This window comes from Castor canadensis, chromosome 2, assembly GCF_047511655.1.
Source record: "Castor canadensis chromosome 2, mCasCan1.hap1v2, whole genome shotgun sequence".
NCBI classification, from domain to species: domain Eukaryota; kingdom Metazoa; phylum Chordata; class Mammalia; order Rodentia; family Castoridae; genus Castor; species Castor canadensis.
The window spans coordinates 193,431,117-193,458,534 of NC_133387.1; the positions used below are offsets into that span (position 1 = coordinate 193,431,117).

At 34.5% G+C, this 27,418-nt stretch overlaps 1 protein-coding gene across 1 annotated transcript in view; it reads left to right on the forward strand.

Annotated features, from left to right (window-relative positions):
• Gucy1a2 (guanylate cyclase 1 soluble subunit alpha 2) overlaps nt 1–27,418 on the forward strand; it is a 278,955-nt gene that overhangs the window by 231,398 nt on the left and 20,139 nt on the right. The window contains exon 7 of the mRNA XM_074066806.1: nt 13,955–14,109. Coding sequence (XP_073922907.1) covers nt 13,955–14,109 — 155 coding nt within the window. The remainder of the gene's footprint in view (nt 1–13,954; nt 14,110–27,418) is intronic.

Consider the following 27,418-nt stretch of genomic DNA (forward strand, 5'->3'; position numbering starts at 1 on the left):
ACTGCTTCATGAGAGTCTATTATTGCATTATTTCATACTAAGGGCCCTATAAAATATTATTATTTAAAAACACAATTGAAGTAACTCTAAAAGAAATAAACTTTGAGCTTTGTGTATTTTAGCCCATATTACCAAGTGTTTTTGTCTTCTTTTTTTCAGCTATTAGCTAGTTTTATTTTTCTAATTTTATGCAGATTTGTGATGATCTAAACATACAGTTTCATAAGGCCTAGGATAAAGTTACTTTATCATTTATTGGAATAATATGACAAGGAGAATTAGGATTGGGTATAAATCATTGATTCAAGATACCTAGTTAAAAGGTGCTACTCATTCCCAGTTTGCAAATATCAATGAAGGATCCAAAGATGAATGAGTATCTAAGGCCTTGAGTAGTAAAAATATCATGCTGCAAGTATTACAAGGAGGCAGAGGGTAACATTTGATCTTAGTCTAGAAATTCCTTTCATTCATTCTGCTCATTAATCCATTGACTTATTCAATCAAACATTTTAAGATTGTTTGCTAATGTAAATTCCATTTGTAGATGTTGATATACAAATGATTTAGAACATAAAGGAAGCTTAAAGTAATGGTTCTCAAAATTGGGAGTGTCAATGGGCTCCTTTGAAAAGCTAACAGACACTATGGATGCATCATATGTGTGTATATAGTTTCCATGGGTCTGAGGCTGTCTTGAAGCCCACCATTGGAACCCTCTCAGTTGGTGAATCTTAGTGATTTCTTAATGTCCAGATTTTCTCTTATGGCTTGAATTTTTCTTCCCAGCCCAAAGTATTTTAGCCTTCTTAGGGGGTTGATTTTATTTGCACAATTTACCCCAAAAGTATTAGTGGGTCCTATCTTCCAGACATAACTCCAGTTGGCACACCAATTGCTGATACTAAGAAGCCGATCTGCTCAGTAAAGTGAGCGTGAGCGCCATCTAACGTCCATATGGAGTAAATGTTGATAACAACTAATAAAATTGAGATTTAGGCTATTTGTACCAAAGGGATTAAGGTTACTATTGCCATTTAATTGGTTGTTTGGTTGTTTGATTGGTCATTTCTTTTTAACGTTTGTAAATTATTATTTTTATTCACGTCCAGTTCTTTTATTCCACATCACAATCCCTTGAGTTATCTGTTATTGTCTAATTAGAAGATGAGAAGCACTATTTTTATTCTATTAGTGGGAGGGAATAAGATTTACATCTCAAAAAATCTTTTATTTTGGAACAGCTTTTGGTTTCCAGAGTAATTTTGACTCTCATGCTGAGTCCCCAATGCTCTGTACCCAGTTTCACTCAAACAGTAGAATGGTAAAATTGTTCCACTTCGAGCCAATATTGATACATTCGTATTCCTGAAGACTATAGTCTATGGATGTTCTCTTAACATTTAGCTTTTACCCTTTTTTATGTTTCAAGATCCCATCTTGAATGCTACGCTACATGTAGCAGCCATGCCTGGTTAGGTTTGGTTATAACAGTTTACTTTGTGATTCACATACATCTTTGAATTCTGTTACCATACAAAATCTTAAAAGCATTTAACTATTCAGAAACCACTCTCCCTTGTCCTGTTCCTTTGAAATGCTATGTAGCTATTTAAGCAGTTTCATGGGGGCTTGCATAAACATAATTTATCCTTATGCATTTTTCATCTCTAGTAATGAAAAGAGGATTAAGAAAGAGAATTACCAAGATGTTATCATAGAAATACCAATTCAGTGGAAGTCATAGAATTATGCTTCCATGTGGGCTCTAGTTCTCCCCAACAGTGCATTATTTAGCAAACCATGTACTTCGCTATCCACATCTGTGAAATAAGATGCACAAACTGGAAAATATTTTACCCCTTATACCAAGAGAAGGTAAATACAGTTGAATACAATTTTTAAAAACAAATTTATTATTGTTCTGGGTGGGGTTACATTGAGGCATTTACAAAAGTACTTACAACATATCAAATATATTCTACTTGAAAATTCATCCCTCCATTATTCTCCTTTGTCCCCCACCACCCCCATTCCTGGAATAGTTTCAACAGGTATCATTTTTCCAATTGCATAAATATACGCACAATCTTTGAACTATATTCACCCTCCCACACCCTTTCCTCACCAACTGCTCCTCTCCCACTGGTACCAACCCCACAAGACAGTACCTGTTCTTGCTCTCATGTTCTCCAATTTTGTAAAAAGGAAGCAATGACATTTTTGCTTGTTTAAGATAGCTTATACAGGGAGTGTCCTTGTGACATTTCCATGTGTGTGTGTGTGTGTATATATATATATATATATATATATATATATATATATTACAATCTGAATTGGTTCATCTTTGGATATGATTGAATTTTTATTGTGTACCAGTCTAGGCAAGTGTATATTATTTCCATATGAGAAATAGTGAATTTTAGAGAGGTAATTAATTGCTCCAGAACTGCACAGCAAATATATTCTACTTGAAAATTCATCCCTCCATTATTCTCCTTTGTCCCCCACCACCCCCATTCCTGGAATAGTTTCAACAGGTATCATTTTTCCAATTGCATAAATGTACGCACAATCTTAGCACTATATTCACCCTCCCACACCCTTTCCTCACCAACTGCTCCTCTCCCACTGGTACCAACCCCACAGGACAGTACCTGTTCTTGCTCTCATGTTCTCCAATTTTGTAAAAAGGAAGCAATGACATTTTTGCTTGTTTAAGATAGCTTATACAGGGAGTGTCCTTGTGACATTTCCATGTGTGTGTGTGTATATATATATATATATATATACATATATATATATATATATATTACAATCTGAATTGGTTCATCTTTGGATATGATTGAATTTTTATTGTGTACCAGTCTAGGCAAGTGTATATTATTTCCATATGAGAAATAGTGAATTTTAGAGAGGTAATTAATTGCTCCAGAACTGCACAGCAAATAATTCGTAGGTCCGATTCCAAAGTGTATGACAATTTCCAAAGAAAGTACATCCCTTTCATCATCCATAAACCTAAAATGTCCTTCCTTCAGCTGTCATGTTGTCATGTTCGAGCCCCTGTAATGACTAATACCCCAAGATAAAAAAAGGCTTCCTTTGGAGTTCCATTGCTCCCAGGTTTATGAGACCATATACATGTTCTATAATTGAACCTGGCTTGTCCCCCACTCAAAAACATGTGCTGAAACTTCTGTCTCACAAGTGAAATGTATAAAGTCTAAGGAATATTTGCAGTTATGCTATACTTGCTAATATTTTAATTAAGCATACATTTTGTTGCTTTTAAAAGTCTTCAGGAGATATACAGGAATAGTTTCTTGATAACTTTAGTTTCCTTAGAACATGATGGAATATTGTGTTTCTTTCTCAAAATTGAAGAGATTGTATATATACATCTGTACTTCAGGAATTTGCCCAAAGTTGTTTAAAATGATTGCTAAGCAAACAGTAGAGTTATTGAAACTACTTGACTCCTATATTATTGGTAATTTGTAAATATATCTATGAAGCTTCTTAAATGGTTGCTATGCCAGCAGGGATGCCAACTCTGATGCATATTAGAAACCTAGGGAGGGTTAAAAGTTCAATTCTCAAGTCTGATTCCAGATCCATTAAATCACAGTCTCTGGAGAGGAGATCCAAAATAGCATTTTTAAGGCTCCCCAGATGATTCTACCAAGTAGGATGTAACGAACCAAGAGTTCTCTACATTCCTTGTAACCGAGGGGCTTGATGGTGCTCCCATACTTTCATTCTGGGCCATAACTTAGTTGTGCTATTTGTTCTTCTAAGTTAAAAAAAGGATGTGGTTACTACAGAAGATAAGAAGAGTTAGTGTTTAACACTCAAGCTCATTATTAATTTTTTGCTTACATAACTATCAAATGCATTTTCTCCTGAAATGAACTAAATTTTCCCTAAAGCAATTTAATTGCCAAATAGTAATCATGGACATTATTATTTTTCATTTCATTATCACAAAAGTACTTTCATTAAGTAGTCTCTGAGTAGAAATCATGTATTTGAAAGTATATAGTTTTAATTGTAAAATAATAACCACTTTCAATATCTAGTATTTAGAGAAGATATATTGACCACAAGTTCACTTTTTTAAGAATAAGATTTGTGTCCTTCTTCAACTTGGTGAGATTTCAGCTTCTTTGAAAGAAGAGTATCAAGTCTTGTATTTGGGATTGAAATGTTCTCTAATAGCCTTTGAAAGGGAGGTAGACATTTGAAAGGAAAGGAAGGGAAAAGTAAAAAGCAAACAAGTTCAGATATTTTGTAGCTAGCATTTTCTTTGAGGGATGAAGTTGCACAGATTGCTTCCAGTTTGAAACTGTGCCTCTCCTAGGCAACAATTAAAGTGACCCAAACCAAGGGATATTTTTGCTAAAAGGAAGATCATTCTGTTGGTTAACTTTGGTCCTTGGTCTTGAGAGCAAGATATGTCTATTCATTTTGTCTCTTTCTCTCTGTTTTCCTTTCCATATGAACACAAACAGAAAAAAATATATTTTGCTAGATTATTTAGGTGGATAAATTGATATACACACATGATACTGTTAGAACATTTCCATCAATCCTTTTATTACTTTACAAAAGATTGCATTTCTATATAATAAAAAAAATAAAATTAATCATTTTTGGGATCCATGCTGCTTCAAAACTTTTTCTTTACTAGAGATTTTGTCTCAGTACTCTCTTGTGAAGGCTGCATTTTGGCAGAAAGTGACTTCTCTTAGTTAATGGATCGAATCGGTAAGTCAGTAGCAATATTTTTCAATGATAGTCTCAAAATAGAAGCTTCTAAGATGTATGAAGTTTTAGCAATTAACAGGTCGTTAAAAATGATGCCATTAACATGGAATGCCTTTGTGATATTAGTATGAGGTTGATCTTAATCTGGGCAATTGTACAATAAAGATGTATTTAATAACTAAAGAAATTATCACAGAATGATTTGATTAATGTGATAGGTATCATTATAAGAGTGTTTCCTTGGTGCCATTGATTAAATAGCCAAATATTGGATGTCAAAAAAGGTTTCTAATGGCTTTCTGCATATCAAAATGAAAATCAAATATTGGTAAGAAATAATGATGATCTTTTTAAAAAAATCCTCTGAATGTCTTACCATGTTAAAATTTTTATCATATATAATTAGTTCTTATGAGCTTAAATATAGCACTACGTTGTTAAATGATTCATTAACTATTCAGATTTCTAGAACAAAACTGGTACTTTAAAACTACTAAATTATATATGCTGCTTATTTCTAGATACATACAGAGTTAACTTAAGTATTTCAATTGCTTTAATTTCTTACTTTGAAAAAATATTAAGCCTCTTTTCCTGCACAAAGGTAAATTTCAGATTCAGCATGTAAGACTTAATGACACTTTACAAGTTAGATCAAATTTAAACCACTTGTTCAAGGTATTGAGTGTATTTAAATAATTAAAAATTAATTAATGAGGGCCCTGTGAAAAGGTAGTGTGAAGATGTAGTATGTTTTGTATCCTCATATCAATCAGATATTTTATTCTGTCTTTCCCCATCAAAAAACACAAGCAAAAGTACAAATCTACTTTCTCCCCCAACTTCAAAATACTTCTTATTAAAAAATTCACCCACTTTACAAAAATCATTTAAAAAACAGTAGTTCTTCTTGTAATACTTAAATTATATGTTACCATCCAAGTGATGAGAGTAATTATTTGGTTCAATAATTTCTGTAAAGTGAAATTCTTCTATGAATGGTACTTCTGTAATGTTAGAATAAATACAGCAAGATATTTTGCCCAAACTGCTGTTTGTCCAAGCATATTACTTGAGAATGTGACATTTTGACACCATCAGACTGGAGGCTGAGTCCCCTGATAAGAGGGAAAATACCACATAGCCACAGAGGTTATTTCTCCTTGATCTCTTGCACGTCTGGGAAACAAGCAGAAATTCTAAGACTAGAGAGAGTGTGTGAGTTGTATTTTTCTTATACATCTGTAGGTTTTGAAATTGTAATTTAAAACACTAACACTAAACATTTCTTGTCAGAGAAATCATGCTTATTAATAAGAGAAGAAGACAAAATGTGAAAGCAAAATTTATCTCATTTTATTGGCAAACAGAGTATTTTATGATAAACTAATACCAGTAAAAAAAATTACTAGTATCAGTAAAAGAATGAAGTACTTGTTTTCCTAACTTTTGCCTAACAATGTGAATAATGATTTTAAGCTCCTTTTTATTAAAACAATTAAGTTTTTTCAAAAACCTGAAATCTTTTTTAATGGTATTTGAAACTGAATCTAGGGAGGGCTTCTTGCATGCTAGTCCAAAGCTTAAAATTTTAATCTCTTCAGTCTTAATACTTAAATGTGAGCATGAGTAAACAGTGAGCTGGCTTCTTCTACTAGAAGACTTTTTTCTTCTACCGTAAACCTTCTGTTTGAATTTTGACATGTTTTTATTTTTCAAATACAACTGTTTCATACAAATTGGTATTTACTTGTTAACTGGCTAACTCCTAATGTTAATCATAGTCTCAGTTTGAGTTGAACATTCCGAATCAATGAATGTGTTTACTGAATTATAAATAGATGTTTGGTGTTGTCTTTGACACTATGAGCAATGCAAAGGCTACCATGAAGTGTGGGAAGGGAACTAGAATGTTTGCTGAATGTTTGCTATGGGCCTGTAGTCTTTCTCATTTGATTATCCTAACAGTTCCACAAAGAGTGCTGTCATTATTTATTATTATTTGATGAATGAAAATCTCACAGAGAGATTAGCTAACCTGCTTAAATTTCACATAGCTAGTGTACCACTTAAGTCTTTCTTTTCCAATGATAGAATCAACAGGCTTCCTTAAACAATTAGAGGAAATTATCAACCAAAATAATAGAGTCCAGAGATGAGGCCAGATTACCATAAGCTTAGATTATTTTTTGTTCTCTTTCCTTTGCTTTCCAACACTGACTTTGTCCTTAAGTTTCACAAGTTAGTTCCCTATGGGTACTGCCTCCGTGCCTATCAATCACGGTGCTCTTTTGACTCTAGCTATTCACCAGAATGCTGAATACTCTTCATGAGCCAATGTCACACTATCTTGGGGGAAAAGAGGGGTTCTAATAGTTCCTGAGAAGCACTTCCCCATTGGCTTAGATGGGATCGCTTATCTTTTCTTCAATTAATTGCTAACAGTTTGGGCTGCTCTTGTGTCTGGAAGAGGAGTCAGTCCTATAATACTTGCAGGGCTGAGAATAGGAGAAAATGAATTGCCTAGAGAAAAATCAGAATGCTGTTGGTTGCAGAATGTCTCCCACCATTCAGCAGATAGTAAAGCCAGGATTGAGCATAATGTCAACTCCCTTTCAGCTATGCCACAGAATTGGCAAGACATAATTTTTACCTTTTGTCTACATTTTATATCTGGTAGATAGGGGCCAGGGACACAAATACCCTATAATGTACAACAGCCTTCCCAAAATGGAATCATCCAACCACAGACCAATAGTGCCAAGACTGAGCAACCTTGTTCTCTGTGATCTGCTGAACACATTCCCTCAACTTGTGTCCTGCTTCCCTCCTTTTCCTCTAAGGAACAGTGGCATTCTTGCCCTTCTTTCAGTTCCTTAAATATACTAAAGCTCTTTAGATGTTAGGATTTTTGCATATTATTTTCTCCCTCCCTGGATGTTCTCTTTCCTCTCCTCTGACTACAACTGGGCTATTCTTCACTCACCAATGTCATCCCTTCCTCAGGCTAAGCTCTGTGGGGACTTTCTTAGGGGAGCCTTCCGTGATCCTTCAGACTATCAACCCATCTCTCTGTTCCTTGTGTTCTGTCACCTTTTATATTTTAATTTTTTAGTTTCTATCATAATTTCAATTAGCTGTTTGTTTGTGTGTGTGTGTGTGTGTGTGTGTGTGTGTGTGACCCAGATTGGTCTTGAACTTGCAGTCCTAACTCTGCCTCCCAGTGCCAGGATTATAGGCATGATCCACCACATCAAAACTTCAAAACCTCAAAACAGCAAATGAAAAACTCTTTTGTTTCCCTTTATGTGCTGGTGCTTAGTACAGAGACTGTGATTGGATTGGATGGTATTTTGGATAAGGCAATCAACAGAAGCAAAAGCTCAGAGCCAGGAAGGCATCAGGCATTTATTTGTTGTTTGTGTTTTGGTGGGGGTGAGCAGATATCATGAGAATACCAGTCATGAAAGCTTTGGTGTGAAAAAAACATGCACAATAAGATGGGAAATGATAAAAGGCTGTGCTGATTGGTTTCTTTAATGTATAACTTATTTTTTTCTGAGTTTCCATTGGAAAGTGCTCATCTTTCTGTATAGATAGAATGGGCAAATCAGATTACATATTTTTTTTTAATTGTCAGAATCAATCTGATGGACCTTGTAGAAACAGCCTGAGGCTACACTTCAATCTGAGCACTTTCTATGATGTCCTGAACTTATAGCCAGGGGACCTAAGGTTAGAGCTTGCCCACATACTAACTTGCTCTTTCCTTGGACTTGCTTATTTGTAAAATGAGGGAACTGGACTATTGGCTGCATTGCTCTTTCAACCTTAGGATCCCTTCTTTACCAAACTAGAGAGAAGGTTTGGCTTGCCGAGGTAGAACTACACAGGTATTTTAAAAAGTTGTGCGAGGAATGTTTTCTAAAAATCCAGTTGTTTATAAACTCCAGTTAATAAATAATAAATAGAAAACGGTGCAAAACTGAATCTATGTTAAGACTTGACTTATCACATTTTATTATATATTGAAGATACAGGAGATTGGTACCGTGACTTCAGGGTGCATTCTAGTCATTATGATTTTCAATAAATCTATAGGATAAACATTAGTTTTTTTCATGAACTTTCTCTTGAAAGTGAGATCTGCCATGATTTGTCAAAGCTTTAATCTGGTAAGAACATTGATCTTGTTGTTTGTACTGGTTTACTAAGTATTTGTAGGATTTCAGAGGTGTGGTCAGTACAGGCTTTCTCAATCTTGGTATTATTGGTGTTCAGGTTTGAAAAATTACTGGGGACAGAAAGTTGTCCTGGGAACATCTAGTTCTCCCAAATTGATACTATAGCAGCAACCACTCCCAGTGGTGAAAGCCAAAAATGTCTCCAGACATTGCCACATGTCCACTGCAGGCACAGATAGCCCCAGGTGAGAACCTCTGGTTTAGTGCAAAAGAATTTTCTTTACCTAGTGCCTCCTGGCTAAATGGGTACAAATGTGATTGCTTGGTTAACCCATTTAAATGAAGTTCAATTTTGCTAAAACGAATCTAAGCCCCTCATTGATAGTTAAATGTATCTCTCTGTTTTGTCTAACTGCTAGATACTCTTGGCATATTCTGAATGGAGGAATCAGTGACTTCCTTATATAGGCCACAATTCCTAGGAAATCTCAGTGCGTTGTCAGAAGAAATGCAAAAGAAAACAGAGTCTGATGAGTCAGCTCATACGTTTCTAGTGGTATATTCTTATTTCCCAGACTAAATAATTCTCTGTATCCTTTTGTACCGTAGGGTAAAAACAGTGACAGTGGCCTGTGCTTGTTTTGTGGTTGTTGATGCTCTTGAGCATTTTTAGATGGCCTTCTACGGGATTTTATTAATGGCAATTTCTTCTCTTCACCTAAGCCCAAGAATGTCAGGTTTTTTTTTTTATCATCACCATTTCCAAGTTATGAAAATTCGTATGTGGGTAACTTTTTTTAAAGCTTCCGGTCTTTTGAAAAGAGGCAGAGATAGAACTATATAAGCACTGTACATATTTAGTGTGGGGTCTTTGTCTCAAACAGAAAGCATAGAATAAAGAAGCTCTGAGTTTGCCAGTGTGAGACTCACACCTGTTCTTCAGTTTGAAATGATCACAGCAGCAATCACTGGCCCAAACTGACAATTTCAGCATCTAAGGTCTAGGTGTTGTTTGAACAATCTTGTGCCATACAAGGTAACAATATAAAGGCTTTCTGAAAGTAAACAGAAAGCCAAAGAAATATAATAATATTACAGAATGTGTTGCTAAGTCTAGAGAAAGGTATTTTATACTTAAATTATGTAAAAAGAAAATTATCATTCAGCATTTCTTCTTTTAAATCCAAATAGATAATCTCTCATCAGAAATAGGCCTATATTTATGAGATATTTTTCTCTCTTAAATATGACCTCACTTGCTAGGTGCCAGTGGCTTGTGCCTGTAATCCTGTGATTAGGAGGCTGAGATTGGGAGGAATGCAATTTGAGGTCAGCCAGGGAAAATAGTTAGCAAGACCCCATCTCACAAATAATCAGAACAAAATGTACTAGAGCTGTGATTCAAGTGTAAAGCACCTGCTTTACAAGCATGAAGCCCTGAATTCAAAGGACAGTTCTACCAAAAAACCACAAAACAAAAAAAATGAACTCACCTACTCCAGAGGTGGAGATTGAGAGGATCGTGCTTCTAAGATCAGCCCTAGGGGGGAAAAAGTTCATGAGACCCTCATCTCAACCAATAAAAAACTGGGCATGGTGGTGTATGTCTGCCATCCTGGGAATAAATAAACAGGAAGGGTATGGTCCAGGCCAGCCCAGGCATCAATGAAAGACCCCATTTGAAAAATACCTAAAGTAAAAAGAGCTGCGGGTATAGCTCAAATGGTAGAGTAACTGTATGGCAAGAACAACCCCATGAGTTCAAATCCAGTACCACCAAAAAAATATCACTTTTTCTTTGAGTCAATAGTGAGTACTGGGTCTAGATTTATCCTCCCATCATATAAAATGAAAAACTTGGGCAAAATATATGAAAGCACAATGTTCATGACAGTGTATACTAGACACTGGAAGTCCTTGAGGACTAGGAAACAAATGGAATGATCCCTATGATTGTCTTACCTTCCTACCTTGAGAGACTTCCAGGCTATGGATCAGAGACAGTCAAGCCAGGAAGCAACCAACATACTTCTAGAGTTGAAAACACAGAGCAAAGCATCTGTGCAAGCTAGAGATACATGCAAAGTGCCACAGAGCAAGAGTGGCACAAAAACCATCAGTGGTCTTTCAAGTCTTTCTTGAGTATTCTTCAGAGTATTGATCAGTGCATGAGTATGAGGAAATATCTGAGCCCAGAGGAAGGGGAAAAGGTTTCCAAAAGGATTAGAGCAAAAATTATCTGATTCTCACATAGGATTTGGGTAAAATGTGTGTATGTCCATTGGGCAGACTGGAAAATCTCACAATTCTGTAGCACTCACAGTTTTTTCCTTGGTAATGGGGGATAATTAGCCCTATATGACACACTGCTCTAAACTTGCCTAAAAAATTTTAAAAGCAAGACTTGAAAGGAACAAACTGTTTCCAAGTAACTTAACTGCATCCCAGACAAAGCTCAAAAAATATTTATGAGAATATAAAAATATTCAGGACTCAACAAGGTCAAATTGATAGGACCTGGCATCCAATCAAGCATTACTAGTCATGAAAAACACCGAAAAATATGACTCATAATGAAGAGAAAGATGAATCCATCAAAACTGATAGATATAGAACTGAAACAGATGTTGGAATTAGCAGACAAGAGAATTCAAACAGCCGTTTTAACTGTATCTCATATGTCCAAAAGTTAATTTGTATCATGATGAAAAATACACTGTATGTGATTAACAAGAAATTAGATATTGCAAAAGAAAAGATTAGTTAGTTTGAAGGCATAGCAGTAGAAATCCAAAATAAACAGAGAGAGAAGATTATTTTAAATGAGTAGATCATCAGTGATCTTTGGAAATATTTCAAGAATCCTAACATACATGTAAATAGAGTCACTGAGGAAAGAAATAGAAAAATCATGAAAAACATGCCTGGAGAATGAAAACTATAAATCTATATACTGAGCACAACATATATTAAAGGTACATGAAACATAAAATAGTAGCAAAAGAAATCATAAGCAGTTTACTTAAAACTTGCAATGAAACGAACACTTAAAAGCAGCCAGTGGGAAAAAAGAGTTTTATATGGAGGAGTTAAGGTAAGTATGACAGAATATGTCTCATCAGACACAACATAAGGGGGGAAGTACTGAAAAAGGGGAAAACCACCAGCATAGAATTCTCTACTCAGTGAGAATATCTTTCAAATGCAAAGACTTTTAATCATATAGAAGCAGAAGGAATTCATTATCAGTGGACCTGATTGTCAGCATAGGAAATGTTAAAGAAGTCCTTTGGGCAGAAGGAAAATGATATCAGATGTCAATCTTTGTGTTCATAAAGAAATGAAAATCACCTTAAAAGACAGCTTCATGACTTTTGCCTTAATGTTTGCTATCTATCTTCCCACATTTCATGAGTTGGACCACGAGAGAGCCAAGACATGGAACAAAAAGAGCACAATGAAAAGTCTTGATCCCTGAATGAGAGGAACAGAGCTCCGTAATAATCTAGACCACTCACCTGGAAAATGATATTGAAAAACAAATTAAAGCCTTTGTTTTTAAGACTTTATATTTTGAAGTTTTACGGATTCTGCAGATTAGTCTTTTGTTAATTAACACAATTATTTTTAAAGCTATGAAGTGATGATTTTTTTTCCACATAAAGAGAATTAACCCAGACCATTCTAACAGAAAAACCATCTTATTCTCACTAATTTGAAATGCCAACTTATAGATTTCATATATCTAGCACCTGTATATTCATAAGAACCTTTAGGGGCTATGCGTTCCATTACTTTGTTTCTATATAAGGGTATTCTATATAGTAATTAGATTTGTTTATACTGGACTTGCAACCTGTTTGGACAAATACTCCTTTTTTTCTCTAATAAATCTTGACTTTTTCTACCATATTGAATTTCCACATAAATTTTATAATCAGTTTTTTAAAGTAGGTGAAGTTACTGGGACTGTAGCTAGATTACACTCATTTCAACTTGTCTTACTGTGGGTTGATATATGCAGAAGTCTCCAGTCCTGTTAACAAGGGTTAGTCTTGAGTGACTTTATCCTCACAACTATTGTGGCAAGGGGGATATGGTAATGAAGGTGACAGTTGCATGCCTAGTGGTCATTTCTCCTTTCTCTCTGAAGGTTACCTTGTGTGTCCTTAGAACTAACGCTGTCATTTCACACTTTGTCCCCATTAGCTTCAGTCATTCAGGTGAAGGCCATATGGACATAACTTTACTCTTATGATCATGTTTTAGTGCATATCAACTGTACATTGAATGCTCCTTGGCAGCATGAACCAGATTAATCTTTGACAGATTCTCAGAGAGTAAATATCAGGTCTTAATTTACTCTTCATCACTTTAATCAATGACTTGGCTGACTCAAGGCTTCAATCCTCTGCAACTTCAATTGTTATATGTTGGGGAATTCAGACAATTTATTCAATATTCACCACTTACTATTGAGTGCCTGCTTTAGATATTATTCTAAGTGCTGAATATTCAGCAGCAAGAAAATAGGTATATACTCTTCTCTTTGGAGACAATTCAACATTAAACAAAATAAGCAGAAATATAAATATTTAATCTATAGTTGTGTTAAATGCTATGAAGAGAATAATGGGGCTTTATGGAGAATAACTGGAGGGAGATCATGGAGAATAGTACACTTTTCATGTATTAGAGTAAATTATGTTTAAGTGAAACCTAATTTAACCTATAATATAAACAGATTTTGCAATAAATTAAACAGTTTTTTCTTACAATTAATCCATTCACTTATTTATTCTGTAACATTCATGTCCATTGAATACTACAATGGTCTAGGTATTGGCTTCCAAAAATGAACAAGACTCAGTTTCTGTCTTTAAGGAACTCTTAGTTTAGTTATTTAATAATAGCAGTACCTGTCATTAAAATAATAACATACCAGATGAAAACGAATATGCCCTTTTTCTCTCTCATCCTTTTCATTTTCATTTTTTCAGATGAGGATAGGCATTCACTCGGGCTCAGTGTTGGCTGGTGTTGTTGGGGTAAGAATGCCACGATATTGCCTGTTTGGAAATAATGTCACTCTGGCAAGCAAATTCGAATCAGGAAGTCACCCTCGGCGCATCAACGTCAGCCCAACCACCTACCAGTAAGTGGTCTCTGACCTCTTCCTTTGTGTCTTTGGCATTGAGTTGAGCTGCTATCCTGTCATTTGTGATGCTGTGTACTTTTCCTTGATCCTGTCATTCTCCAAGATGTTATGAGTAGATCCACCCAGTCTGAAAGATAGTAATTATGACACAAACTTTTATTTGCATCCTGACAGAGTGCACAGAAGATATGACTTGACTGAGAGGTAAATACAGGTTTGTCATTTCCCAGAGTCTCTGTCCTTCTGTGGTACACCTGTTTAAAGCAAATGTTAAGAGTTGGCATTACTCTACAAGTGCCATTATTTTCAAAATATTCCTCAGTGTTTATAAAAATCCAAGGGGTGGTTTGTTTGTTTTTTTTCTTTTGAATAATGATTATAAGCAAGAATTTAAATTTATACCGAGAACAGAGTAAAATTTCAAACTCTACTGATCTTAGGGCCACCTTTGACAATGCTACACATTTTTGCCTCTTGAACTCAACTCATCCTTATTTTGTGCCTTGTAGCTGTTATCTCCCCAACTAAACATTAAATTCCATATAGGCAGAGACCATATCAAGCATATCTGATTTGTCTCATCATTACATCCCGAGGACTGAGAAAAATGTTTAACACTATTATAATAAGCATTCTGCAAACACTCATTGAATCAGCAAATAAATGTTCACTGAGATAGACTTTCAGAATAAATGTTCACTGTATAACTTCAGAATAAATGGTGAAGACTACTATGAAGATCCCAGACTTTGACTTTTAGGCATTTGTATGCAAGATATTTAGTTAGTACCACAGTTTTGATGATTTAGAAATCATATTGAAAAACTGATAGGTAGAAATATGAACTTTGATATTTTTAACAAATATGATTATGAAAAAGCAGAGAATTTGAAGTACAATTTGATTACAATAAGGGAATTTAAAGTCTTTCAGATGAAAACACATACTTCCAGATACCTGGAGAACAAACGAGAAAGGGAACTGAAATTACAAATATTAAATCATGAGAAAGTTGAGATTGAAAATATACTTTTAAAGTTCTTGATTAGCTCATTAAAGTAGTGAACACCTTCATATCTCTGTTTTTGAGGAAAAACCCCTCATTAATTTAAGGATCCTAAGAGATTTGGAGGGGCTGACAGACAACTTCTGGGCCAGGCTCCTAGGGATCCATCTTCATTTATTTAAGAACTATTTACCCTTTGGAGGATGTTTATAATAGGGTTTTGCCCTTCTTAAACTTCTTCCAATTTTTCAATCACAATTCTCAACATCTGATAATAATTAACAAAGAAAATTAAATATTAGAAACTTTTTTGGTAGAGATCAGTGATTCTGAGACATTTTTGTTCTAGACAATAGGTTGAGGAAAAGCTATTGAAGCTCAACCATTTCACTCACATATTCTTACCATAGTTATCATTTTCCATGTTTGAATAACTTAGTGTAGAGCTGTATCTTCTGTGGAAACTTCATTTTTTAAAGCATAATTTTATGTAAAAAATGGACCAACTGTGTGAGTTTATGTCTGAGCTTAGACATCACAAGTATAGCTGGCTTTGTTTACCTGTGACCAGTGAAAGGAATCCTTGCAAACCACACAAGGTCTGTGCGCTTTGGTGCTGATTCTGAAGTTTTATGATCTCTTGCACATTGAACTTTTGACAATCCTTAGTAATCAATAAGGTCTGAAAAAGTGAATGATTTGAACTACTTCAAATATTAGGTAGTCCCTAAAAGATATTTTCTGTGGCCCCAAATCATGTAATCACTAATAATATTTAATAAAAATATTTTTACTTTCAGTCTATACTCCAAGTAACTTTTTTCCTTCCCCTATTCCTACTGCCTTCCCTTCTAACAAATATTTGTTGATCACCTATCATATTCCGAACATCGTAGTAGGTGCTCAAGTTATAACAATGTAGCATAAATATAATCTCTGCCTTTGAGGGGGATCACAGACTAGATGCTAGATATATCTGAGTAAAACTAAGTATAGTAGTCCAATATGGAGGTGAGGGAACCCTGAACTGGTGTACTAGAGCAAAAGGAAGAATGAGTTAAAATGAGGATGGAGAAATAAACTGAAGTCAGACCAGCAGGAGCAACTAAGTCATGTTAAGGAGTTTCTATCTAACCCTAAGAACAATGAAAACATTGAGAACTTTTCAGGGAAGAGAGATTTGACCACCTTTGTACCGTAGAATGACCATCAAGTATGTGGAAAGGAGGAGTTGCAGGGGTTGGGCAGGATGTTAGGATTGAGAGTGAGTATTCTCACCCCATTTCACTGATGATTACTAAGACCCTATAGTGCCAACCATTTGCTATTTCAACTCATCTTCCCATGCTTCATTAGAGTAGTTGGCCTCAATGACTTTTGTTCATTTTAATTTGGGATGCCATTAAAGGAAAAAGCACCTTGGCTCCTGGTCTCTGGACAGTTAAATTGAGGTATATGATCTCAGTGTGACAGGAATTTCAGTCTCTGAATCTGTTTGTGACTTAGTATTAACTGTTAATTTCTTTAGTCCCTGCAGATCAGCTGTGTGCTACTCTGCCATTCAACACTGCTCAGGCAATTTACAAACCTACAAATGTAGAGTGTACTTCTTTCCCAGGTTGTCCAAAGTGAGATGCCAAGATTGACCTTGCAGTGACTTTCCCTATAAAGAGGCAAAATTGCCCTTTATTAGAGCAAATCAGAATTTATGAAGTTAAATTGAGTATTAAGCTCATGAGAGCTTGAAATCTCCAGTTTCTATCCTTGAATTAAATTCTAAAGAATGTCAAATGTTGCCTGGTTATCATGAAATCTTCACCAAGGTTTTAAGTTTACTTTTAATAAAACCGTATGTCTATCAAACTTTTAGAGAATGAGTTTATTTGATACTATGATTAATTGAAATAATTTTAATAGTTCACTGCAAATACATTTTACTTTAAATAGTCAAATAATTGATTTCAAAAAACATTGAAAAACAATTATAGAATACTGAAAACTAAAAGATAACATGATATCCATGATCCTACCACTGGCTTAAAACAATATTTGCTTTAGTAATTTTTTGAATAAAAATTAAGAAAACATTTTCCTTTGAAAATTTCCCTCCCCCTTATTGTGACAAACATCCCAATGTATTTGGTATTTTTCAATGTATTTATGTATCCATAAACAGTAGAGTTTATTTTGCATGTTTTACTTTACAAAAGTGGTATTTTACTATGTTATTCTTTCTCTAGCTTTGGTTTCTTTTAAATAAAATTTCATGGTTTTAGGATCTATCCATGATAAAAGATATAGCTCATTTTTAATCACTATGTAGCACTCCAGTGTATGACTACACAATATTTTACTTTTTGTTAATTTTTACTCCTTTGCTGATGAGCACTTAATTTTATTTTCTTTTCAAGTCTTAGAACATATTTTTCTAAGAATACCTTTTACCTGTCATTATATAATTTAGATTATTTTACATTTCATATGATATAATAATCTAAAGGTTACTAAAATTGGAATGATCAGATTTTTTTATCTGAAAATTTACTGTAGACACAAGGGGGAAAAGTCTTTAAAATCAGGACTATAACTCTGAAATGACAGTCCTCCTTTTTTGAGATACGGTGTGAGTCATCTTGTTGCATGAATGCCCAGGGATCATTTCCTCTTCACCTAGGGCACTTTATTGCTAATTTTATTTCTTGTCAAAAATGAATCTTTATAGAGCCTAGATTTTTCCATGCTTTATGATTTCATTTTTATCTAGTAAATGTGATAGTTACACTCATCTTTGTTCCCACTCATCCCTGTTTATAAATAGTGCACATATTACAAACAATGGGTTTTACATTGTGCTACCAATCTGTGACACTGAAATAGTTGCTTATATTAAGAAGGGTTTCAGCAAATTTTGAAGTGGCATAAATAATTGAATGACTTGCTTGAGCAGAGTTAATTGTTTTTCATGCTGTATGCAAACTAAAAATGTAGAAAGACTTTAATTACTTTAATATGAAATTTTCCTTAACTTTCATTAAGCATTTATGCTTTTTTTCATTTTACAATTAATCATCTTCTCTACATTTTAGAACGCCTATTTTCCCTCTACAGTGAAAGGTTCCTTCTTCTGTTAAAACTAGCTGCCTTCCCACCACTGTTACACATGAACAGTTCAGCATATGACGGGATGTGCAAATGAGCAGGGTAGGACAATGGTTAGGTGCACAGACTCAGAATTAGATGCCTGAGTTGGAATCCTGGCTCTAAAACTTAAAGTCTCTGTGAAATTTAGCAGCTTAATTTCTTTGGACCAAGTTTTCTCATCTTTAAATTGAGTACCTATTTCAGAAATTATTGTTAGGATTTAATGTGATGTTCATAAAATACCTATTACTTAGAACACTGTAGACAGTCATTTATTGTTTCAAACCGTTCTCTCCTTGAAGAAAGACATCATCTTATTCTTGCACTTGATTCTGTCATTTTATAAATGGTTGTGTTATAGACATCATCTGGCAGTCCCAAGGAAAGAATGGGTTTGTAATTTGGCCAAACGCATTTTGAGCTATGACTCAGAATAGAACTAGTAATCAGTTTATTTCTACAAATTTTTTATTAGCAAAGGCATCTTAGTGATGACTGTGTAACTCATGGCTACATGACAAAAACTAGCTGTTTTCTCAGAAAGTCCCCGAATTTAAGTAGAGGTACATAATTACTTCAAGTGGTTATAGATATAATTACTTTCTAATCAGATTACTTACTGTTGGCTTTCACAGCACAATATTTTTTATCTTACAGTTTTTATCTTACAGACAGGCATCTCACTGACATGGGTCACATCGAATTAAAATCAAATTGTCATCAGGGTGGTATTCCCTTTTGGAAATTCTCCGAGATAATGTCTTTTGCCCTCTCCAGCATCTAGAAATTATCCTTATTGTGTGGCTCATGACCCCCTTTCTCCATCATCAAAGAAAGTAGTAGTGCGTATCTCTGACTCTGCTTCTACCTCTTTTCTTACCTTTCTTTCCCCTCTTTTACTTTTAAGGGCCCTGGCGATTCCACTAGGCCCATTGGATAAACCAAGATAATTTCCTTATTTTAAAATCAAATGGTTAGCACCCTTAATTCCATCTACAACCTCAGTTGTTCTTTGCCATGTAATATAATGTATTTATAGTTTCTTCCTATAACAAGGGAAAAATCTAAAGGCTAAAAACCTGCCTAGAAACATAGCCCTAACCCTACTATCTTTGAAAACATTTTTTTTTCAGTACTGGTGTTTGAACCGAGGGCCTTGAGCCACTTCACCAGCCTTTGTTGTGATGGGTTTTTTCAAGATAGCGTCTCACGAACCATTTGCCCAGGCTGGCTTCAAACTGCAATCCTCCTGCTCTCTGCCTCCTGAGTACCTAGAATTACAGGAATGAGCCACCAGTGCCGAGCCTGAGAACTTTTTAATTTATCAATTATGGAAGCAAAATCTGAGGAAGGAAAGAGATTTTTCCAAGATGAAATCCCTGACATCTAAAGTGTTTTTACTAGGACTAAAGGTATTGATTCCTGAAGAGGTATACCTCTTACAGACAGAATTCCACTTCTGTACTTAAGAAACAGTAAAGTCCTTGGCTTGAGGAGTAAATTAAGGAGCCATCCTGAGAAATGTGAACCTATATAAAGATAACCACAGCCCTTATACTTCACAACCCACCTACAGACATAGCTACCTCCCATACAATCTCTAAAGAACCTTTTCATTCAAAAAATTGTAAGTCTTAAGTTACAAGTATCTTTAAACCAGTAGCAGCAGGCTTCAAAATTCCATTTTTTACGCTAGAGTTTGATGTAGTACGTAAATACCAGTCTGAGGAATTAAGAGAACTGAGTCTAACCTTGGTTGAGATATTAGTGATCTAGATAGTCAATAAAAGATCCTTGAGTTCTAAAATCTCATGAGAGTCATAACAAACATTTATTGGATTATTTATTTATTTATATTATTTTATCTAAGCAATTTATTCACATTAGCTCATCTTAATCCTCTCAGCAAGTCTGTGAGATAGGTGTTATTTTCTTCATCTTTCAAATGAGAAGTAACTGGAACTTAGGAAGGTTTCATAAGTCTCCAAAACATGCAACTAAATAAGTGTGGGAGTCAGAATTCAGGTGCATAGTCCTCTACTGCAGAGAATGAGTCTTTATCCTTGGTCAAACTACTTCATTGGGTTGGGAACTAATTCAAATACAATGAAAACAACACAAAGCAATTTCTGGGTTGGTGAAAGGATTTCCACTTCAATAGGAAGGTCGAGAGAGCAATGGGGAGACAACTGGAATCAGAGGGAGGGAAGTTCCTTTCTATTCCCATCTCTGTAGACATTGTAAACCTGGGTTGTATTTGTGTTAACCTGTAGTTGATTTCATATTCAAGTTAATAAATAGAAGTATATAAAATGTATACTTGGAACCTCTATAGTTCCAACCTCATCTCTTTCCCTACATTTAATATGGGTGAATAAGACAAGATTGTGGCCAGTGGAATCTCTCAAGTGAAAAAGAATGTTGTCTTCATTTCTGTGAGGCTGGAAGCAAATATAGATATTCTTATGGCTCTAATGTGCATGTGTAGTAAGTTACTAGGAGTACAGACTTGCTATTCAGAATTGTCTTTATTGACAATTCAGAGGAATGCCTCTTGCTAGTATGTTGACAGATACATGGAATGATTAAAGAATGATAAAGTTACTTGGGTATATTTGTCTTTGTAAGTAAAAATTAATAGTCACTAATAGTTTGCTAGAAAATCTCCTTGTTATTTTGTTAATATAATTATTATACAAGAGTAGATACTATGTTACAGATATTTACTCTTCTTCCTGTGGACACTTAATATCTGGAAAGACATCTAAAGAAGCTTCAGAACTACTTGGGAAGCAGAGATCTTGAGGATTTCAGTTCAAGGCCTGCACAGGCAAAAAGTTAGCAAGACCCGCATATCAACAAAAGAAAATCTGGCCTGTTGGTACACATCTATAATCCCAGCTATGTGGGAGGTCAAAGTAGGAGGATCATGATCCTGGTTGGCTCAGGCAAAAGTAAGACCCTACCTCAAAAATAACTAAAGTCAATAGGATTTGGGGACATGGCTCAAGTGGTGATGCTTCTGCTTAGCAAGTGCGAGGCCCTGAGTTCAAACCCAGTATGACCAAAAACAAACAAACAAACAAAACTTCAGAAAAGCTTGTCTGGTGGTTTATCAACAGCTTTCTTTTTTATTTAATTAAAATGCTCATCTGTACTCGTGACAATAATTGATGAAAATAAAAAGTTTTGGGGCTGGAACGTTAGTGCCATGTCAGTCTTTAAAATAATTTTATTGATCATCTTGTTCTTTTTGCTACAGAAGCACCAAAAGATTAAATGCTATATTTTACAAAAGAAATACAATCAGTCAAGATGACTGACTAAATTCTTTTCCCAAAAGGAAACTGGACTCTGCTTCAAGATGTATATTTCTACTTTCCCAATTACATTTTTATTTTCTTCATTCTTCTTTTGTCTCCCTGCTGTATCAAATGGCATTTTTCCCCCTAGAAAATGTAGTTCTGTGGATTGGGAATCATAAACCTTTTTATTTTTAAAAATAAATCTAGACCCATTTTTGTTCAACTTTTAGAATATTCACCTAAAACATTCTATATATTCACCAGCACATTTAAGGGCATTATAGTGAAGTCTTTCAGACTCAGAATATAACAATGTAGTTATTTTATGGCAAAAATTGGGCAAGCTTACCTTCTAAAGTTAGCATACTTCTAAAGGTCTAATTGATTAAAGTGGTTGTAAGAATCAATGAGAAAAAGTATGAATAGGTACTGTGTAAATAATGGTTAGTCATTCTTATTTCATAAATATGAAAGATTATGTCTGGAAATTTAGACATTTTTCTTTAAAATTTAGTTTATTGTTTGGCATAGATTTAGTCTATATAACTAAGCTCAAGACCGAGTGTGGAAATAAAGTTTTACTGGTCCTGTATAAGGACCTATTCCTAACTAGTACGGAAAGAAGACCAGTTGTTTCTTTCTTCTTATGACAGCAGTGTTTTTAAGCTAATTACAGAGTTGCAAGATTCAGAATTGAAAGGCACTAATCTGGTGCTCATGTCAATAGTTCTTCCTGTTTGTCTTCCTGTTTGTTTTGGGATATCTATTAATTTCACACAAAAATGTCTATGAAATATCAATAATAATTGTTTTGTTGGCCATAAATAAAATATTTAAAAGTAATTCCAAGTTTTAATAATCTCTAAAATAGTGCAAAGTAAAAATTAGTTACTAAGCTAATTAAGCATAATTTAAAGCAAGAAAGAAAATCTTCACAAACTTCTTTTTTCTCTCTCCATTAGAAAGTGGCACTATTTCAGGTGATCTTCAACACAGGATGAAAGGTCATTTCTGAATTTTTTCTAGATGCCTACATTTTAGCTCGCAAGGCCAATAGAAAAATAAGCTTTAAATATTTCTCTGAAAGCAAAGAAAACTCTGATTTAAAAGTCCAAAGTGGAACATAGGTGAGGAAGTGTTACTGACCTTGGTGAGGGACAGCATTACACTTGGGTAAGTCTTGGGATTAGAATGTTTGTAAGATTCAAGACACATGATCTATGCATAATCACATGTGCGCTTTTCTGGAGAAAGCTTTCTTTCTAATAACTTAAGATTTTCAAAGTGGCCCATGATTCAGAAAATATTAAGAACCACTACTGACTGATTAAATCAAAGAATGACTAAACAAAATAATGTAGAGTTCCCATTCCTGTTCTTCCACCAATTAGTGTATGAGCCTGGATAAGTCACACACATGGTCTCTTCCTGTTTCTTCATGAATTATAAAACAATTAAGTCTACATAGTTTAAATTTTTTACACTAAATCCTGAAACTGAAAAAATAAAAGATATTAGTGGAAAAGCAGTTGAATATGAAGAGTCTGTAATTTAGTTATTAGTAATACATTATTGTTAATTTCTTGGTTTTGACAAATGTTTTAGGGTAAGGTGGGAAGTCAACATTAGGGGGAACTGAGTAAAGAGTATAAGGGAACTTCCTGTACCATATTAGCAACTCTTCTGTGAATCTAAAGATTCAAAATAAGATGCTTACTTTAAAAATTGCACTTCTAACATCCAAAGGGACAGACAATTAATTTTCGACTTAGATAACAGAGGGGCCTACATGCTGCTAGAAACCCACTGAAAGTTTTTGAGCTTAGAAACATGATAAAAGGAAAACTTACTTGCAAGTGATGTCCCACAGGGAGTAGGATGGGGAGAACTAGAGTTGAGATGACTGTTAAGGGGTAACAGTGTTATTCCAGGCCTGGGTTGTGGTCATGAGCTAAGATCATGGTAATGGGAATAGGAAGAAAGATGATGGGGTATGAAAATCTTTAAAGAACAAATTGACAGGACTGATGGAGGAAAAGCACAGCCCACTGATTTATTTTGTGGTCAACACTGGGTCTTAGAGTGGGAAAACCTCATTTATGGACTTCTGAAATGCTAATAATGCCTCATGAATTTATTTTCTCTTTTAAAGTTATTACTTTTAGGTTAAGTGTGTGATTAAGCTTCTAGATCATTTTGTCTTTCTCCATTTTTCTCCTTTATGCACATTATTCATGAAAAGAAATGATAAAATTTTATTTTATACTCTATGGGATTATTTGTATACTACATATGTTGTGTTAAGTAAATTCCCCGAAAGCACAACCACCTGCCAAAAATGTCATAAATTGTGTTATATAGGTATATGTTAATACATAATAAGATGCAGTGCATGTGGAGAGCTCATTTTTAACCTCCAGAATCAAGGCAAGTCTTAATTTGGCCTTGACCTTCAGTTTCTGACAGTTTTTTGTTTGTGAAGCTTTGCACTTTAGGAGAAATCAGATAGCTTTAACTTCTATCTCAAGAATCCTTTCATGGCTCTGGTTAATGAGTAGAGATTCTTCTGCATTAGTTGCCCATTACTAAATCAAAATTGCTCTATAATGAATTTTTGTGATATTAGCCAATGCAACATTATTTTTCCTGGAGATACTAGAACTTTTCACATTTGCAAGTCTAAAACTAACTTTATAAAACAGCTTTCTATGACCCTGTAAAATCTGAGAAATATATAAATTTTATGAGCTTAAAGCAAAATATTTCTTTTTTCAGAAGAAAATTGTGAACCAGATAATTTAAATGACTTTAGCGCAATTCACTATTTGTTCCTATCTTACCTATATGTGGAGGGACACACTAAAACATAAAGGGTCAGAATTATAGAGTTTATGTCATCTCCTGTCCTACCTCATTCTTATTTACTGCTTTATCATTTTAGTATTTTTGAGGAGCATCATTTTAGGAGAATTTGCAAGGAACATTTGCTATGAGGCATTGTCCAAGATTGTATGTTAAAGAGATAAGTTGAACTCTTATGGGTAAAAAAAAGTATGCCCTTTGTTTTTTAGCTTCCAAATATTCTCTCAGACTGATTTACTTTCTTTGGGGCTAATATTATTATAATTCTACATGTTTTAATATAGCTAGGTTTAGTCTACTTCAGGTTGGCTCAAGTATATAGAAAAGAAAGAATGTAGAATTCTTTAAATTGCATTATGGCCTTAATTTGTTTGGGGGGGTGGTACTGGGATTTGAACTCATGGCCTCACACTCCTTAGGCAGGTTTTTTACCATTTGAGTCACTCCAGCAGTCTTGGTCCTAATTTTTTAAATAATGAAATCAACTCAGAATTATTCATTGTTAAAATAAATGTACGTGTTTTGCTTTTTTCTATACTTTTCTTATCTCTTATACAGAAAGATCGTTGTGATAATTGACTTGTTTGTAAGAAAGACTTTTGATCAAAGAAGTAAAAAATGTGAAGCAATTATTTAATTTAGAAGAACTTCCAGTTACCTTTTTAAATGTTGTATTTGTCATCTCTTTCTAAAGTTCTGTCTGTTGATGTGGAAAACTTTACAGTGAGTGTTTTGAATTTTATCTCTTAGCATTTACTGGAAATGAAGATCACAGGCTATTAAATGTCAAAATTGGCAATGTCCAGAGAAGGCAATGTGGTATAATCTTCTTTAGCTATTCAGCACCCTACTATTCAAGATAAACAGAATTAGTTTTGTCACTCAAATAGGAGCATGGCAGTTGTGCGTATTCCAGAAACCACCAGACATGTAGACTGTGGAGTCCACATTTTCCTTAGTACTCAACCTGGAATGATTTGCTGAAAGAAATGAGCTAGAATCTGATAGAAAGGCCTCTGAAACTGCCTGTCTTATAATTTTCAGTGGACATCCAGGAACACTACTACTTTGTTTGGAACCTATTCATCTATCTGAATTTTAGAACCCATTAAAAAATATACTATTGTGTCAAAATCTGCAACTAAAAATGTTAGTAACAAAAAGTAACAAAAGTTTGGTGAGAACCTCTTAAGCTTCATTTCATGGTGAGCTAGATTCTTACTTTCCTTATTTGGACAGGACTATTATTTCCAGAAAATGAATCATTGAGTTTCAAGGGAGTTTATGCTGTCTAACTCAATAACTATAGTTTCATTGGGTTTTTCTTCAAACTGCTTAAGATTTTGGAGCACTGAAGCACAAAACAAAAATACAGAGCAGAATTTCTTATTCCCCACCCCAGGTGGAAAAAAGTGAACAGAAAAAAAATGAAGAACTTCAGAACATTTAGAAAAGACAAAGTGTCTTCATGGTTTTTTATTTTCAGATTTCAGAGCTGTCATCCTTCTCCAGCACTCAGCACTCATTAGTGCCGGATGCCTAATTATAACAGAAATGCATTCCTTCACAAGAAGATACTCAGGTGAATCATTACACACAACAGAATCTTCTAATGTAACATAGCAGACTGAACATTTGAGTTTACTCTTATTCTTTTGTGACGTGCATAATTAATCTTTCACTGAAACACAGAAAAAATATAGTAAAACTATGAAAGATGTAGAACTCGTGTGTGTGCGTGTGTGTGTGTGTGTGTGTGAGAAAGAGAGCTTAGTAGTGGAGTAGAGCAAGATGGAAAGTATACAGGAGTGGTATTTGCTTTAGTGCAGAGGAAATGCTGAAGTCTCAGGTCCTACAGAAAAGAGTGCAGCTCAGAAGTAAATATATTCACTCTGGATCTGTATATGTGTAGAGAGAGAGAATTTAATCTGAGGATTAATATACAATGTCTAACATATGGCTAAGGGGAATTCCCAAAAAAAAGCACAAGAGGAAGAAAGCACGCTAAGTGTTTTAAGTGGATTTAATATAGGAAATTAAATTATGTGCTTACAAATAACTGGAAAGGATAAAAGGGCAGGTCATAAGTTGGATAACTTGAAATCCTGCCCTGAAAATATACAACTGGCTAGTTAGGCAAGCTCCTACCATGGTGGCCACAGTGTAGTCTGCAGCTCCAGCCATAGTAGTCTTTGAACATCAGAAACTGAAAAATAGATGCCTAAATATGTGTTCCCATGATTAGGAAGTTAGATATAAAACTCAGCAATACTGGGCTATTATCTGGACACTCAGAAAACCCTAAACTGGAGTCTGCTTCTGTAAAACTCCAATATTTATAGCCAGTGTTAATGGTAAGTTGTCAAAGGAAACAGAATCTACCTGATTTCTGCCATTCAAATCATTAGCAAATGCAACTAGGTGTAGGAAACTAACAATCGCTTGGAACCTTAGTTACATGTAGTCTCTACCCATGTGTTTATGTAAAACTTTATTATTTATTATACATTTGGGGGAAGAATTAATTCTAGAAGGATATAAGAGATGTGTAAAGTGGCTCTAATTCAAACTCATGAATATAGGGGGATTAAATAGTTTAAATAGTTTACTCTTTTTAACAGTAAGATTCCCAGTCATCCAACTTCTGGAATGCTAGAAGCCAAGTGTACTTCTACAGGAATGATTGGAATATTGTTCCTTGAATGAACTGGCCCTGAGAAAAGAAACTAGATATGTTGATATTTAGAAGCTCTAACAAAATTGTCAGGGTAGACTAATTGCATAAAGCCACACATAAACCTTCTAGTGTTAATTTAATAACTCACACTTAAATAAAAACTTGCAAAGATACTCATCATTTGCTGAATGCTTTTGACATGAAGAAAGGAACCAAAACAAACAAGCAAATAATAATCACAACAAAAACTAGTCAATCAAAATTTAGAGTCACCGTTCCTAGGAATCTACCCAAAGGAATATGAGTCAGCTTACA